The sequence below is a fragment of the Beta vulgaris genome, chromosome 8 (genome assembly GCF_026745355.1).
Source record: "Beta vulgaris subsp. vulgaris cultivar EL10 chromosome 8, EL10.2, whole genome shotgun sequence".
NCBI lineage: Eukaryota > Viridiplantae > Streptophyta > Magnoliopsida > Caryophyllales > Amaranthaceae > Beta > Beta vulgaris.
This window is the reverse complement of record NC_079209.1, coordinates 34,301,433-34,317,846: the sequence shown is the minus strand read 5'-3', so window position 1 is coordinate 34,317,846 and position 16,414 is coordinate 34,301,433. Positions and strand designations below refer to the sequence as shown.

General features: G+C 37.8%; 1 protein-coding gene across 2 annotated transcripts; it reads left to right on the top strand.

The window, feature by feature from the left end:
- The first annotated feature begins 387 nt into the window (after positions 1-387).
- Positions 388-2,276, top strand: LOC104882975 (protein BASIC PENTACYSTEINE1). 2 transcript variants are annotated; one of them, XM_010667416.3, is made up of 2 exons: positions 388-542; positions 949-2,276. In XM_010667416.3, exon 2 carries the CDS (start codon positions 1,072-1,074, stop codon positions 1,912-1,914), a length of 843 nt encoding a protein of 280 aa, XP_010665718.1. In that variant the 5' UTR covers positions 388-542; positions 949-1,071; the 3' UTR covers positions 1,915-2,276. The 2 variants fall into 2 exon arrangements, with proteins under 2 accessions (XP_010665718.1, XP_010665717.1); XM_010667415.4 differs by having other exon boundaries at positions 397-542; positions 1,065-2,276.
- Positions 2,277-16,414: the final 14,138 nt, after the last annotated feature.

The window sequence follows — 16,414 nt, the reverse complement described above, 5'->3', positions numbered from 1 at the left end:
TTTTACATTATGTAAAGAAAAATTCACATTTTTTATCAATAAAATAAAACTCTTTATCTAAAGGAACATTCGAACCATCACATAGTTGTAATTCCAACTATATGTTAAAAGCAACAAAAAGGTTAGTGATATATAATTTCCAATTGTTTTATGCATTATATGCACTTTATTGATTTCAAATTATTTACTTATAAAATAGCACAATAAAAAAGAACTAAAATTATTGAAATGTTATAGACAATCATCTGAGGAAAGAAAAAATTTAAAAAGTTTACTACGAAAAAATAATGAATAGCATAAATCGCTAGTTTAAAAAAAGGGATGATAAAGGGAAGTTTTCTCCCAAATTACATGTACTACTACTTACGTAGTAATTAATTTTAGATGGCGTGCATACTCGGCTCCTTTTTATACCCTTGAGTCTTTCTCTCTCCTCTCTCCTCTCTCCTCTCTCCTCTTCCTTCTCTCTTGTCTCTCTCCTCTCTCCCCATCCGAAGAAAGAACCCTAACCCAGTAACCCGGCTAATTCCCGTTCTTCGTCAGTAAGTGCCCCCTTCTGTCTTCTCTCATCTATTTTCCTCCCTTATCTGGTTCTCTTGTCTCTCTTGTACTTCTTTAAATGCTTTTAGATCTGCTAACCGTTTGAGATCTGAAATTTTAGGCATTTAATTTTTATATAATTTCATTGACATTTGAGATCTCGCTGTGAAACTTGTAAAATTTGGCTATCAAATCGGAATGTAGATCAACAGAATTAGATTTCAAATGATTTGGTTGCCTAAATTGGTATTTTCTTATCAATGTCGTTGCTTGATTTGATGGGTGTTTGTTAATTTTGCCTGATTTTGACTTTTCTGAGATGTTTTTGTTTTTTTGAAATTTTGATTTACATTGGTTATGTAATTTTATTTAATTGAGTTATGGGTTTTGTATGTTTTGTTGTTTTAGGGTGTGTAATGAGGAACGTAATGTCGGACCGAGAACGGGTTGAAGTTTGTGAATTCATCTCTGATTAACAAGTTTTTGGCTTCCTTTTTCGTTTCTCTTTTTTGTTGTTAATTTAGTTCTCCGATGGACGGTGATGGCGGTCTCAATATGCGTAATTGGGGTTATTATGATCCCCCAATGAAGCATCTGAACTTGCAGCTCATGTCTAGCATAGCGGACCGGAAACCGCTTCTCGGAGGTCGGGAGTCAGCTTTAATTGCGAACACCAATGCTGGGTTTCACCAGAGGGATTATGGGGTTCCAAGCTCCCACTATCACGTTGATTACATGAGGGATACTTGGATCAATAGAGAGAATAAATTTTTTAATATGTTACCCAGTGGCCATAGTTATGGTGTTCCTACTGAGACTGCCCCTACCCATCACCCCCCTATGCAAATGCTTCGACAACCCGAATCCTCAAATGAGGAGAGGATGATTCGAACAGAGCCGGTTGAGATCAATAATGGCCCTTTGAAAAAGAGATCAGCTGGAAAATCTGAAAAAGCTCCTAAAACGAAGAAACCAAAGAAAACCCCCAGCGGCCCAAAGGATGGGGGCAGTGGTTCGGCTCAACGAGCTAAGTCTGCAAAGAAAACCACTGAAGTTGTTATAAATGGGATCGATATGGATATTTCTACTATTCCTATACCGGTTTGTTCTTGCACTGGGACACCTCAACAATGTTATCGATGGGGTTCTGGTGGGTGGCAGTCGGCATGTTGCACAACTAGTATGTCAATGTACCCCTTGCCAATGAGTGCTAAACGACGTGGTGCGAGGATAGCTGGGAGAAAGATGAGTTTGGGGGCATTTAAGAAGGTGTTGGAAAAGTTAGCGGCCGAAGGTTATAACTTTTCTAACTCTATTGATTTGAGGACTCATTGGGCTAAACACGGTACCAACAAGTTTGTCACAATCAGGTAGGTGTACAATTCAGATTCTACAATTGGCCTCACTTTGCGATCGGCCTGCTTCTCATGTACATATGTATGTCGCCTGAAACTGAGGCTCGTTTAAACGGTTTGTAGTCCTTGAATTATCTTTTTCCATGTTACATGTTTTTGCAATTCTCTACCTTTGGGGATCTAAGATTTGTTGTTTCATTCTCGGTTCTGCTTGTAGTTTTAGGGATTCCACTAATGTACGGCTGCCTGTTTAGCGAAGTAGTGGACGAGATTTTATTTATTTCTTCGTTGGAGCATAAGCTTCATAGTTGACAGTATCATGTTAACAGATTAACTATCATCCTTATAAAGGTTTATTTCTGCTGACCATTCCATATGGTATCTGATGGTGTTGTTTATCATTTGTACGGTGCTAACCTGTGTCATTCTGCTCACATTTCTTCTAGCGAGCTGTAAAAACTTGATCTGTAGCTAGAGGTCTTTATTAAATATTATACCACCTTTGGCTCCTTAAAATGTAATTGTGGGCACTGTACTGGTTCTGAGTAATATTCGATTTCGTAGTTATGCTGAAAGAGGTCCTCATTAAATTTTATGCCACCTTCTGTCTTAAATTTGGTTAAGGTAATATACATTCATAACTAAATGCATATGGTACACTGACGGTTATTTAAAGTGTCAATTCTTTGTGTTATGGACTTATGGGCAGTATATTTAAGCTATTAGGTTTTCTTTGAATGCTTGATCTCAAAGAATGTAGGTCTTCTTCGAATGCTTGATCTAAAAGAACGCACTGCTGGAATGAGGCCGAGATATGTTGCGGATAGAGTCTGGTTCTTCAGTGACTGACAGAATAATCTGGTTTTTTTAATGACTTGGATAGAATCTGGCTCTCCAAGTCCACCTTCCTGAAGGCATAGGTTGCTTTGCTTGAAGCTCTCTATGTTAATGGACTATAGGATTACAAAACCCCTTAGCTCAACCCATGAGTAGGATTACATGGGAGTAACCGTTGCTTTTATTGGCTATAGTTTATGCTGATTTGGAGGGGAAGGAGACCAACGGAGTTATAATTTGTCAGTGATACTAGTGTTCAAAATTTGGCGCATAATTAATTGAAGTTTATATATTTTAACTACTAGATTATATGCTAGAATGTCTCTTCTTTCATTATGAGAAATATTCTGGAGGAGTGCTCTACTTTACTAGTTAGATTTACTTATTGAAATTGACAGGAAAACAATTTTGGAGAAGTGATGTTTTTTGTGCTTTATGATTTGAAGGATGGAAGATCAGAGCGATAGACATACAGACCCTGAGTTTGTGCTAGTAGTAAAATTTTCACTGCTGTTGCGGCTTCTTTGCACTTGTTATGAGTAGGGCTTGCATTTTTTTTTGTGTAGAGCTTCAATGAACCAGATGATACTTGCATTTTTGTGTGTGTAGAGCTTCAATGAACCACATGGTACTTGTATCTCTTTGTTGATAACTCAGTAGCTAGCATATGACTGTTGTTGACCTGCAAAGCTACTTGATGAACTGAGGGTCCTTCTGGGTATATTGTCTATATTTTAGCCTCCTGTCTTGCAAAAATTAGAACCTTCTGAAGAACTATTACATGCAAAAAATTGGAGACCGAGTATGGTAGCCCATGCCTCAGACTGTTACGGAGCATGATGTTGTTTGGTGTGAAAACGGCTATAATTGCTTGGTAAAAATTTCAGCCTCTTTATCTACTAGTTTTTTTTAAGCTTCTGTATGTGGTCAGTTTGTGTGAAGGATTTGTTGATTTTTTTTTTTGTGTGTTAGAATCACAAATAGAATAAGCAGCAACTAACAAAGAAGTTTGAATGGGTGGATTAATAATTATTAATACAAACCCCCCCCCCCCCCCCCCCCCAAAGTTCTTGTTATTTTTGGTTTTTTTTTCCACGTGTATGATTTTTATGGTACATGATATTAAATGGGGGGTTCTATAAAGAATCCATTTGCAATTTTATGTGCTAAAGTACATATTGTAAACATGGTATGAACAATTTGTGCTTGTAACAGACTTGTTGGGAACTAAATGGGAAAGTTATGGAGCTTTTTTGGTAGTGTGGGAAAATTAGGAATTTGGACTTTTTTGGATGGTAGGAGTGCATAGAGGAGTCGCGAGACATGAGATGGATCAGAGGACTCATGTTCAAATGAGAAAGCACTCATCTTGTGAGAAGTAAGATATTGCGAATATATCATGCAACAAATGAAGTACATCATAATGCTCGTTCTGTCTAGTAATGCTCGTTCTGTCCCTTAACTTGTGATTTTCTTTGTAATATTCTATTAACAACAATTTTCACTAAGGTGGTATTATGTGGAAATTAAATTTTATGAAAGTGGGGATAAAATTTCAATACAATGGAAGTGAGTAGGAAAATGAAATTGCTGATATGCAAAGATCAAACTCTAGTGCATGCAGTTTAAAGATTGCATGATAATTGAAGAAACCAAGACTCAAGTTTTGTGTTTTATGTGATTTTGTATTTCTGTGTAAGAAAAGTTATTCTGCCTCAAACGGCACATTACAACCTAGAGGGATATTTATACGCTAGATCACAAACACCTACATCGTTACAGGATAAAAGAAAGGAAAAATTGATAATAACAGTTCCAACTATTGGACATCTTCTTTCAACAGTCCCATTTATCAATTAACTAATAATGGACTTAACTTTAACTTATGTTTGATATTATTAGTCCCTTGGAAGGGTTTACTTACTATAGTAGGTAAAACATTGGTCATGTGCATCTCTCGTGACATTTGATGACAAAGCCACTACTGTCATTTTCATCCACCCCTTCCCCCACCCTCCTTAGCCACAGCCCACCCCTTCCTCCACCTATTTTTTCATTAAAATAAAAAATAATGTTTAGAAAAATGAATTCTTTGGTTTTCTTGAATACTCGAGGAACACCGACGGAGAAGCAGCACTAGTAGCAACAACAGACCTCGACAGCAACAATGTTGGCTTGCCCGGGCATCAGCAACACCCTCAAAGCAACACCACACCGAGGGAGAAGCGGTGACAACAACAATAAGCACCACCAGCACCAAGCTCACAAAACCCACCCCCACCTGTCCCCAATCCCAAACACAAACCACCAAGCCACGACCCTGAAATGCCTACACCCACCCATAGAAACTCATCTCCACACCACCCCCACCTGTCCCCAATTCACATAAACTCTTTTTCCTTTTTCTTTTCTATTTTCACTTTTCTTATTTTCATTTCATTTTTTCTGACTCCTTCAACTCCTCTTTCTCTTCCACTTCTCTTCATTATTCTTCTGCTTCTTATACTTCACAAAGCATTTAGCAACATTAACATAAGCCATCAACATCGATAAAGATGGGGTTTTCAGATGGGTGGTGGGGATGGATTTTTGAATGGGAGTGAAGATGACAATGAGGAATTAAAGGTTGTGAGGGAAGAGAGATAAAGAGGAGCAGTCGTGCGAGTGGGTTTCCAGGGGTAGGCATGGTTCCGGGGGATGAAAATGGGTGTTTGGCGGTGGGTTTTTGGTGTTTGTGGTGGGGATAATCTGATTGATATCATTGTTGTTGTCGTTGCTGACATAGGTGATTGTTCTTGGAGACCCTGTCAAAGAGATAGATGATGGAGTGAGTGAGGGCACCGATGGCGGTCGTTGTGCGAAGGAGGAAGGATGAAGTGAGTGATGAAGAGGGATGTCGGATAAAGTGAGGGAAGCAAAAGAGTGAATTAAGGAGTAGTCGGCGGTGGGGCTGGTTGGCGTTTGTGTTGGGGATGGGTCTCTGAGATTGAGAACAATAGATCACAGTTGGGGGTGTAGTGTGGGTGGTGTTCTGGCTTGGGGTAGGAGGGGTGGGATTTAGGAAAGCAAAAAAATCAAAAAATAAAGGCAAAACAAAAATTAAAGTGGTAAAAGTCATGTGCAAGTCATGTGTGTAAGGGTTTTGACATGATACTCTAGGTTATCAGGTCACCAAGACTGGTTTTGGCAAAGTTATGCAATAGTTGGGTCCAACTAAAAATTATCAAAAGTTGGGACTGATTACAGAAGAATTCTAATAGTTGAGACTGTTTTCGTCAATTTTTCCTAAAAGAAAAAACAGTTGTACAAGAGCCAAGAGGACAAGGAATCCACCTAGGATTTAGCAACAAGTAGAAATAAAAGGACGGAAAATGAAAGGGAAAAAGCTATACTCTAGGATATATATTATACACATTGTGAAAGTAATCAACACAACTAAAAGAAAATATATTGCATTCTTCACAACCCCCCCCCCCCCAAAGTTGGAGCTACATGTAGGAGATCCAACGTGGATGACAAATGATTGTGTTGATGTTTATTAAGTGATCTGGTCATCAAATCAGCCAGTTGAAGAAAAGCAGAGATATAACCTTCTTCAACATTGTCTCTCACATAGTGACAATCAATACTCAAGTGTTTGGTTCTCTCATGGAACACTAGGTTTTGAGCGAGATAATGTGTTGCCGTGTTGTCACAAAAAAAATAAATCAATATGGATAGGAATTTGAACTTGTAACTCATCAAAAATCCCATGAATCCAAACTAGCTCACTAGTGGTGTATGACATACATTTATACTCACCATGATGATTTTGACACTGTTTTCTGCTTCTTGGTCTTCTTGGAAATAAGAAACTAGTTAGAAAGACACAATAGCCAGTTAAGGACCTTCTACTGAAAGCACAACTGCCCCAATCAGAGTCACAATAAGCTATGAGTTTAGCAGGGTAGTGGAGTCCAAGAAAAGCAGTGCCTGCAAAGTATCTGATAACATGTAAACTTGCTTGCAAGTAGGGTTTTCTAAGACATGCCGTGAACTGACTCGGTTGTTGAATTGAGTATGAAATGTGTGGTCTTGTTAAATTCATGTATAACAACCTCCCAATGATTCTTCTATAAACTTATGGATCTTCCAAAATATCTCCTTGATCACTACAAAGCTTGATTCCTTTAGGGAAAGGAAACTTAGCTGGCACACATTGTTCCATGCCAATGTCTTGAACAATGTCTTTGATGAACTTTCTTTGATTTAGTAAGGTTCCTGCAGCATTCACTAGGGGAAAAAAAAGGAAGGGATGCGCAAGAAGGGCTGTGCTTTTTCTATAAGCGCAGCCCTACTAGTGAAGGGATGCGCTTTTCTTCAAAAGCGCAACCCTACATAACAGAAGGGCTGCGCTTTTGAAGAAAAGCGCAGCCCTTCACTTAGTAGGGTTTTCAATTTTCATTCTCACGCTGCTCCTCCCTCATTCTCTCTCTCCTCTCTCACAAACGCACGCCTCCCTGATTCTCTCTCTCCTTTTCACAAACGCTGCCTCCCTCATTCTCTCTCTCCCTTCACTCATTTTCTCTCTCTCACAAAATGTTACAATCGATTTCACACATTTTTTCTCTCTCGAACTTCAGTTCCCAGTCGCTCCATTCGTCTTTGAGTCATCAATTACACTCGCTCGTTCGTTCGAAAAAGAAGGTCCACCATTGCTGAAATTTCGAGATCTACTGAAAATCATGAGAAAAAGACGAAACGAAGAAGGAAGAAACGAGATCTGCTTAAATTTCGAGTTCCCCAGGTTTCGTCTTTTTTTTTTTTTGTGACGGTTTAGGATGTTCATTAGATTGTATAGGCAGAGGATATGGTGGTTATGGGTGTTTCTACGAAAGAAGATGAATTTCTACGAAAGAAGATGCAGCAGATTCAAGGAGATAATGCTTCTTTCTTTTTTTTTTTTACCCTGAAAAGGTGTGATATATTATGAATGGATTATGTTTTTTTTTTACTTATTTTCAATCTTTTTTTTTACCCAGAAATGGATTATGTTTTTTTGCTTCTACGAAAGAAGATGCAGGGCTATGGTGGTTATGGGGATGTTCATTAGATTGTATAGGCAGAGAATATGAAATATGTGTATATTCTTTTAAAAGTTTTATAAATCTTTATTTTGTACTATAATCCTTGAAAATGATTAGATTTATTTGTGTTACACAGTTAGGAAGATTAGAAACTTAGTTTACAGTTGACAAACTAAGGTTCTTGTTTATTGCATACTATAAACTTCGTCCGTCTGTTAGTAGTTGCAATCTTTTGCCTTTGTTTAATTAGTTGTTGTTTATTATCTTTCTTAGGTTTGTAGTTTGTTTGATTGTATAATAGTTCTATTGAAATGTGCGATTTTTACAGAAAAACTTGGTTAATTCAATTGTTTGATTATATATTTTTGTTTTGGATTGTTTAAAAAATATGAGTAGATATATTTAGGAGTAAAAAAATGCAAAAAAAAAAAATTTTATTTATATTTTTTTTGGGTTAGAAGGGCTGCGCTTTTTTGGTAAAAGCGCAGCCCTTCAAGCTTCGAAGGGCTGCGCTTTTACCTAAAAAGTGAAGGGCTGCTGTTGAAAGGGCTGCTGTCAAAAAGCGCAGCCCTAAGGGCTTTTTTTAGCGCAGCCCTTCTTTATTTTTCCACTAGTGATTTCTAGATACTTCTATGCCAGAAATTATCTTATTTCACCCAAATCTTTCACTGTAAACTGTTTATCAAGGGTGATTTTCATATCAGAAATGCCCTTTTCATCATTACCAGTGATGAGGAGGTCATCTACATAAACTAAGACTTTTACTTCTTTTCATTTGTGATTTTGAAAAACAAAGAGTAGTATCTCTTACATTGATAAAACCCCCATACTCACAAGACACTTAGTCAACTCCACATTCCATTATCTAGAGGCTTGTTACAAGCCATAGAGACTCTTCTTCAGCCTACATACTTGCCCTTCTTCTCTAATTTATCCTTGAGGAATCTTCATATAGCCTTTCTCATCTAGGATACCATGTAAGAAAGCATTATTAATGTCTAGATGATGAAGTTGCCACTGTTTCACTATAACCAAGGCAATCAAACTTCTCACTGTAGTGAACTTAGCCACAGGTGAGAATGTGTGTTTGTAATCCTTGTCTTTGATCTACCTATCTCCTCTTGCCACAAGTCTGGCTTTCAGTCTTTCTACACTGCCATTTGGTCGAAACTTCACTTTATACACCCATTTTGAATCAATTGCCTTGCATCCTTCAGGTAATTCTATCATCTCCCATGTTCCATTTTCTTCAAGAGCTTTGAGCTCCTTTTCCATAGCTTCCCTCCATCCTGCATCTTGTGAAGCTTGTTTGTAACTGTTAGGTTCCCTGATTTGCATCACATTATTTAGAGATGCCACATAATATCTAGAATACATGTGTGTGTTGTCAAAATCTGTCTTCATGAAGGCAGTTGAAGCATCCTCCTTGCTCTCATTCACCTTCCCAGGCAAGTTCACAACAAAGTTTTTGAACCTTTGTGGTGTCATTCTTTTTCTTGTCGACCTTTTGTTGTCAGTGGCTTTTTGCTGTTGATCATTGCTCCCTCTTGTTTCTTATTGCTTGTATCTTTCATTTGTAATACTTCACTTAGTTCAACAATTTCAGGAGCTCCACTTTTACCTACTCCTTCCTCATAAATGTCTTCCTGGGAACAATCACTCACCATATCTTGATGTAATTCTATCAGTACATTATGCTCCTTGTGTCTCAGAGCTTTCTGAATTTCACTTTCACCTCCCTTCAGTATGAAGGGTAAAATATCTTCATGAAAAACTACATCCCTACTAACAAAGATTTTGTTAGTTTCAAGGTTCATTAATTTGTATCCCTTTTGGCAGTATGGATACCCAATCAATATGCATCTTATACCCCTAGGTGCAAACTTATCTTTAGGCTTCTGACTTCCACTAGCATAGTATAGACTCCCAATCACTCTTAAGTGATCATACTTAGATGGCTTGTTCATCAATTTCTCATATGGAGTCTTTCACTTTAAAACTGTTGTAGGTAACAGGTTAATAAGATGAGTGGAAACTAAAATGCACTCTCCTCACAAATAATCTGGCAATCCAGCATGAAGTTTCATAGCTCTTGCAGTTTCCAAGAGAAACATGTTCTTTCTCTCGACTTTGCCATTTTGTTGTGGCACTCCAACTATACTTGTTTGGTGTATTATTCTCTTGTTAAGGAAAAATTTACCACATTCAGTCTGCAATATCTCTGTTCCATTATCACTTCTTACATTTTTCACTGTAGTGTGGAATTGATTTTCCACATGAATTAGGAAATTCTTTATAATATCCTTGATCTGCTCTTTGTTACACAATAAATGTGTCCAAATTACTCTGCTATTGTCATCAACAATAGTCAAAAAGTAATTACCACCTATTATAGCATTTGACTTGTAAGGCCCCCACAAGTCAATATGTATTAAATAAAAAATGCTATCAGCAATACTCTTACTTGGCATAAAAGGCAGTCTATGATGTTTGGCAAGAGAAAAAATATCACAAAAGTAATGTTTTAAATGTTTATAGTTGCAAAAATCAATGTGTTGCATCTTAGACAATGATATATGCCCTAGCCTAGCATGAAGTAATTCTAGCTTCACATTCATTTCTTCTCTCTTTGTTTCTTCACTTTTAGCAACATTGCAAGATCTCTTATTTCTTCTGTTCTTTTCTACTTCTTCTCTATCTTCCAGCATATATAAATCCTGTTCATTTCTTCCATGGATCACTTCTTTCTCAGTGGTAAGGTCCTGCATAGTGCATCTATGTTTGTCAAACATGAATTTCATTTTGTTTCCTTGTACAGTTTACTAACAGACAACAAATTATTTCTAAAATCAGGTACATAAAGTACATCTTTCATCCAGATATCTTCTTTCAATCGCACATCTCCTACTTGCTTCACCGCCTTCACGGTTCCATCTGGCAATCTTGACCTCACATTCTTTTCTAACTTTCTTAAGTTATTAAGAAGTTTTAAGTTCCCTGTCATGTGGTCACTAGCATCAGAATCCACAATCCATCTGCTTTCATTATTAACAAAGTTCACAATAACATTTGAGGCTAGCAATTTACCTGCAAAGTTGCTGAAGCTTTGTTTTTCTCACATATCCTTCATCACTTCCTATCATATTGTTGTCCATTCTTCCTGAACTTGTTTCTCCCTTTTCCATAGTTCCATCCACAGGAGTGTTTTCTTCACATTTTTCTTGTTCTCTTCCAACATTTGTTGCCTGCCTCACATTAGCTCTCTCCTTTGGAAATTTTTCACACACTCTGGTGCACCCTTTAGTTTAAAACATTCATCCTTCACATGACATCTCTTCCCACAATGGTCACATTTCTTCATTGCTTTCTCCAACCTTCTCTCCTTATACTCCTTCATGTTGAAAATTTTCAACAATCCTAGAATTTCTTCCCTCCTTTGAACATCCATTGCAATCACTTCCATCTTCATATTAAGTTCTCCTGAAATCTGTTTTTGTCTCTCTACCCGAAGAACAAGGTTGTATGCCTTGTTCACACGCAACAAAGGGTCCATAGACAGAAAATTAGTCTTCATTTGATTGTAATCTTCATTTAAACCCATAAAAAACTTCATTAACCTGTTTGTTGCCTCTAAATTCATCAACTTCTTCACAATGTTACATTTGTAGCTTTCCAATACACCACATGTACATGTGGGTATTCCTTCAAGGCTAGATATTTGATCCGATGGTGCTTTTAGCTTACCGTAATATTCACTAACAGACAACTCACTTTGTTGCAAGCTATTGAGTTCATTTTTCAAATGAAAGAGTTGAGGGGTGTTTGTTTGACCATAGATTTCTAATATCTCCTCCTATAGATCCTTGGAAGATTCCATAAACACCAGACTCTCAGCAATGTCAGGTTTCATTGATGCTAAAATCCAGCTTCTAACCATGTAATCTACTCTTATCCACCTCTACAAGTCCTTTGAGCTCTCATCAGGCTTCTTACAACTTCCATCAACCATTCCTTGCTTATTCTTTTGTCCAAGTGCTGTCTTCACATTTCTGCTCCAATTGGCAAAGTTATTGCCATTGAAGATAATAGTTCCCAGACTTTCTCTGGAATTTTCATTCATGCCCACAAACAATGGGTCTTTGTAAGGGTTCATTAAGTGTGTCTCATGGGCATCACTTTTCTTGTCTTTCGATTTTTCATTCATTTTTAGGATAAAGGTTGAGTCTTGGATTTCTTAATGACGTTACTTTAACCTGAGCTCTAATACCATGAAGAAACCAAGACTCAAGTTTTGTGTTTGATGTGATTTTGTTTTCTATGCAAGAAAAGTTATTATGCCTCAAACGGCACATTACAAGCTAGAGGGATATTTATACACTACATCACCAAAACCTACATCATTACAGGACAAAAGAAAAAGCAGCTGCACAAGAGGACAAAGTATCCACCTAGGATCCAGCAACCAGTAGAAATAAAAGGAAGGAAAATAAAAGGGAAAAGGCTATACTCATAGAACAGATATTATACACATTGTGTAAGTAATCAACACAACTAAAAGAAAATATACTGCATTCTTCACAATAATATATTTGGCTCTCGAATCTTGCGTTTTGGTTTTTGTTTTTGCTCGCTCAGCACTCAGCAGGTGTATGCTCAACTGGCAATTCCTTTTAATTTGGCGACCACACAACATATAATCATAAAGACTACAAACAGTATATACCCAGGACATGTAGCCTAGAGAACTCGACGTTGGGTCGAACTTACAAAGTTGCATGCATCAACCATACTACGTCAGCTGACCTTAGCGTATAAGAGCAATTAGGGTCGTCTCGTACGATTTAAGGGTCCTGCTCTATATCAAATTATGAAGCCTCAAAGGATAATAAGAACATCATCATATAAATATCAAAAGTAAATTTCATATAAATAATAGAAGTTTTTTTCAAAACATAATTCAACATATACTTGTTACTACCTAACTTTTAGATAATGGCTAATATTTATTACGATACATTGTATTAAGCGCCAAAGGGTTCGATATTTATGTTGATGTGAAGCCCCAATCATATTGGAGGGCCCACGAGAAAGAGTCAATGAAAGTCATAGACTAGAAGCCCCTAAAAAGAAGATCATGGAAGCTAATAATGTTCAGGAGATGGAAGCCAAACAATTATAAAGACATGGATAAGGGACGTGGGTAATTATCAATCTGATCACGGAGCATGTAAATTACGTGGGCATTGAGACGTGGTCATGTTGGCGCCAGAAGAAAGCATTTATGATTTGAATCATAAATGATTAAAATCATTTCTCTCCAAAGGTGCATGGAAGTTACGTGTAATGATGAAGTATAAATACAAGTAGAATGATTAATTGGGACAACAAACACAACGCACAACAACGTACAATTTACTTCCTTTCTAGCATAACTTTAACGTAGATTAGCCAACCCCCTTCCGGGGTTATAGTTTAGTTCCTAGACTTAAAGCATTAACTAAGTGACAAGTTTGTTCATCTCCAGTTTTAGCCGGAACTCATGGAGGTAACCATCTTAGTGTTTTCCCTTTGATTGTGCAGCCTGGTTTATCTCCGTGTGTGTTATGTAGAATCTTTCTAGAAGTTTGTGATGTGAGTGAGAATGTTCAGCGATAATTAATGGATTAATTATTGCGTCTTTTGTTCTATTTAATACAATCACCTGAATTTATTAGGCGTTGTAGTTTAATTAATTAGATTACAACAAAGTACGTTAGCAAGGTTTTAACTAATAAAAACCGGTAACCCCTAGGGCTAAGACTCATGTGGCGCTCAATATCTAACTATTGAGTGTGCATTAACTTGTTTGCAAGGTCAACCAACTGATCTTGCACCAACTGGTTTTATGGCAATTACAGTGGGAGGAGAAAGATTCTTCTTTAATAACTTTTACGATTTAACTGTTTAAAATAGCCATTGTTAGTTTTTTCTTAAATGTCGGGTATACGTTCTCGAAGGAATAAAGAAGGTCGTAGAGTTGAACTAGTTTCCCAAAATATGGAAGATAATAATTTGATGCCTTCAGAGTCTAGGGTACCTAAGGATGATGGTGAACCAATTCATCATGCCTTAGGGAAAGTCACAAGGAGAAACTCCCTAAAGGGAAATTTCGTGTCCAAGTAGCACTGGCCGTGGATTTACATCAATTGTATGGAAAATTCAGTAAAATAGTAAAACAATTACTATCGGAGGCTAGGGGGAGTCAAAGACAATAATTTGATTATAACTACAGAACTCTAGCCCATGATTCAGCTAGAGTCTTTAAAGATATCCTTCAAAGGATAAGTGAGGAGAATAGAGATATTAACTCTAGGTAAATAGACCGAATACTCGTAGATATCAATGATACTATGAGTGCAATTTTTTACGGCAATGTCAACATCCCTTGCTACTGAAGTAGTTACTCATTTGGAACCGTTAGTTGAAAAACATTACCAATTAAATGAGAAACTGCTTAAGGCTTTAGAAGAAGTCCCACTGAATAAAATACAAGGAAATCGTGGAATAATGCCAGATCTTCCAATAGCCTACCCATCAAAAGTGCAGTTTTTCCACTTTGAAAATAGAGACCCACTATTCTCAAATGATCCACAAACTTCCTCCCATGAGCGTCAAACAAGGGCTAGTCCTTTTAGCCTTGGAGAGAATGGTCATGGGAATTTTAGGAGAAGTGATGAAATGGCAGCGGGCTTAGGGCCAGGCTGGCACCAGGCGTCAGGACGTTACCAACCTTCTTTTTCCATGGGTGGGTGGACAGTTTGGAGAGAACACGCACCAACCTGGACCATCACATGGAGGACAGAGGCAAGGTACTTTTGTTGCAAACAACAACAATTCACCTCATGCATATGTGCCTCTAAATTAGCCAGCTATGGTTGGAACCTTTCATCTTCTACTTATATGCCTTACCAACCACCTATCATTAGGATGTCTCATTATGGAAAATGCTCCAGGTTATGGTCATAATCAGGCTCCATTTGCTCATGCAATCGGAGCTTATCAACAGGGGGTACCCACTAATGGGCACATGTTTCAGTCATAAATGATACAAGGAACAAATAATCCTAACTATATGCATCGCCAGGATATTCCAATGGGAGGTTAGCAAAATCAATCTTTCATTCCTAACCCTAGTCCTTTGTATGATCAATCAAGAAGTATGGGGAATGGAAATCTAGGATATCCGGGAAGAAATCAAGATCCTATAGTAGCACAAGTTGAGGCACTAGTCCAAAGATTAGTAGGGGATAACTCTAGGAGAGGTCATAGGCAGATAGGCCAAAAGCCTTAACCTGAATGGATAGGGCCAATCCATTCCCTAGGACATTTAAAATACCCGACTTTACTCTATTGTCAGGCAATGATTGAGTATCGGCAAAAGAACATCTAGTTAGGTTCAATTGTCAGTGCAAGAAGGCAGCTCATAATGAGTTTTTGAAATTAAGAATGTTTCCATGTCTGTAACTGAGACAACTTTTTGGTAGTACACAAATTTACCACCTAATTCTATTCACTCATGGCAGGACATGCAAGTGCAATTTACTAGCCATTTTGCACGCACTGAACCTGGAGTGACCTTAAGTGACTTGGCTAGAATCCAACAAAAGTTAAGAGAGTTTGTAGAAGACTGCCTAGCTAGATTCAAAATGGCTAAGATCAGGTGTCATGTTAGCATCCCTGAAAGAGAATTTGTACAAATGGCTCGATAAGGGATGTTGATTCAGTTCCGAAAAGGTTTGATGTTCATGCCTTTGGTGATTATGTTGAGTTAGCAGAATTGGCAGTAAGGTATGAAAATAACCTATAAGCTGAAAGTGCGGCAAAACACCAGAGTTTCTTTGCTCAGAAAGAACAACCTTTTCACTTTGAAACTGCACCAAAGGTGGATGTGGCTAAAATCATCCAGAGGGTACCTTATAAGTGTTCTCCCCTTGAGAAAAGAGAGTTCTCAGCGCCAAAAGACTTAAAGTTTAGGCAAAAGAGGAGGTACACTTTTTGTTTCGGGTAAAAACTTGTAACCTGATATTTGGGAAGTCGTCTCGAGCTGTGCCTTCGTCCATTTCGACAAGGCCTCGTTTGGTCGGCCATGATCCTGCAAAATAAGGAAACCTGCCCCGGGGGGTGCCCCGGGAACGCCCCTCCGATGCTCAAGTCAGTAAATAACTTTGTGGAGGGAGAAAGTAGTGAGAGAAGTTCTCAAGTGATAGAGATTCCATACCTGAGTTATGGGGATACGTTCCCTATTTATAAAGAGTTGTTCCATAGGTAAACTGCAATCTGCATTGCCAACAGGGGTATTTTTGTCCCTTCAGTGATTTTGAGCCTAGCAAGGCTATAAGCTATTATATATGTCAGGTTTAATTCCCGGTGAGGGTATTTTTTACCTTGTCACATATTATTGGGCTCGCCATATTTTGGGCCCAAACATTATCCCCACGCTTAATATACGATAGGAAACCTTTGTAGATCGTGTGTTGAGCGGAACTCTGTAGATTATTATATCCGAAAATAATTTTCCACCTTGTGGGCCAAGTATACAATATGTATGTATATATATATATATATACAAGTGGACCA

Coding starts and splice junctions, on each gene's coding strand:
- LOC104882975 (XM_010667416.3), top strand. CDS start 1,072: ATGGACGGTGATGGCGGTCTCAATATGCGTAATTGGGGTTATTATGAT.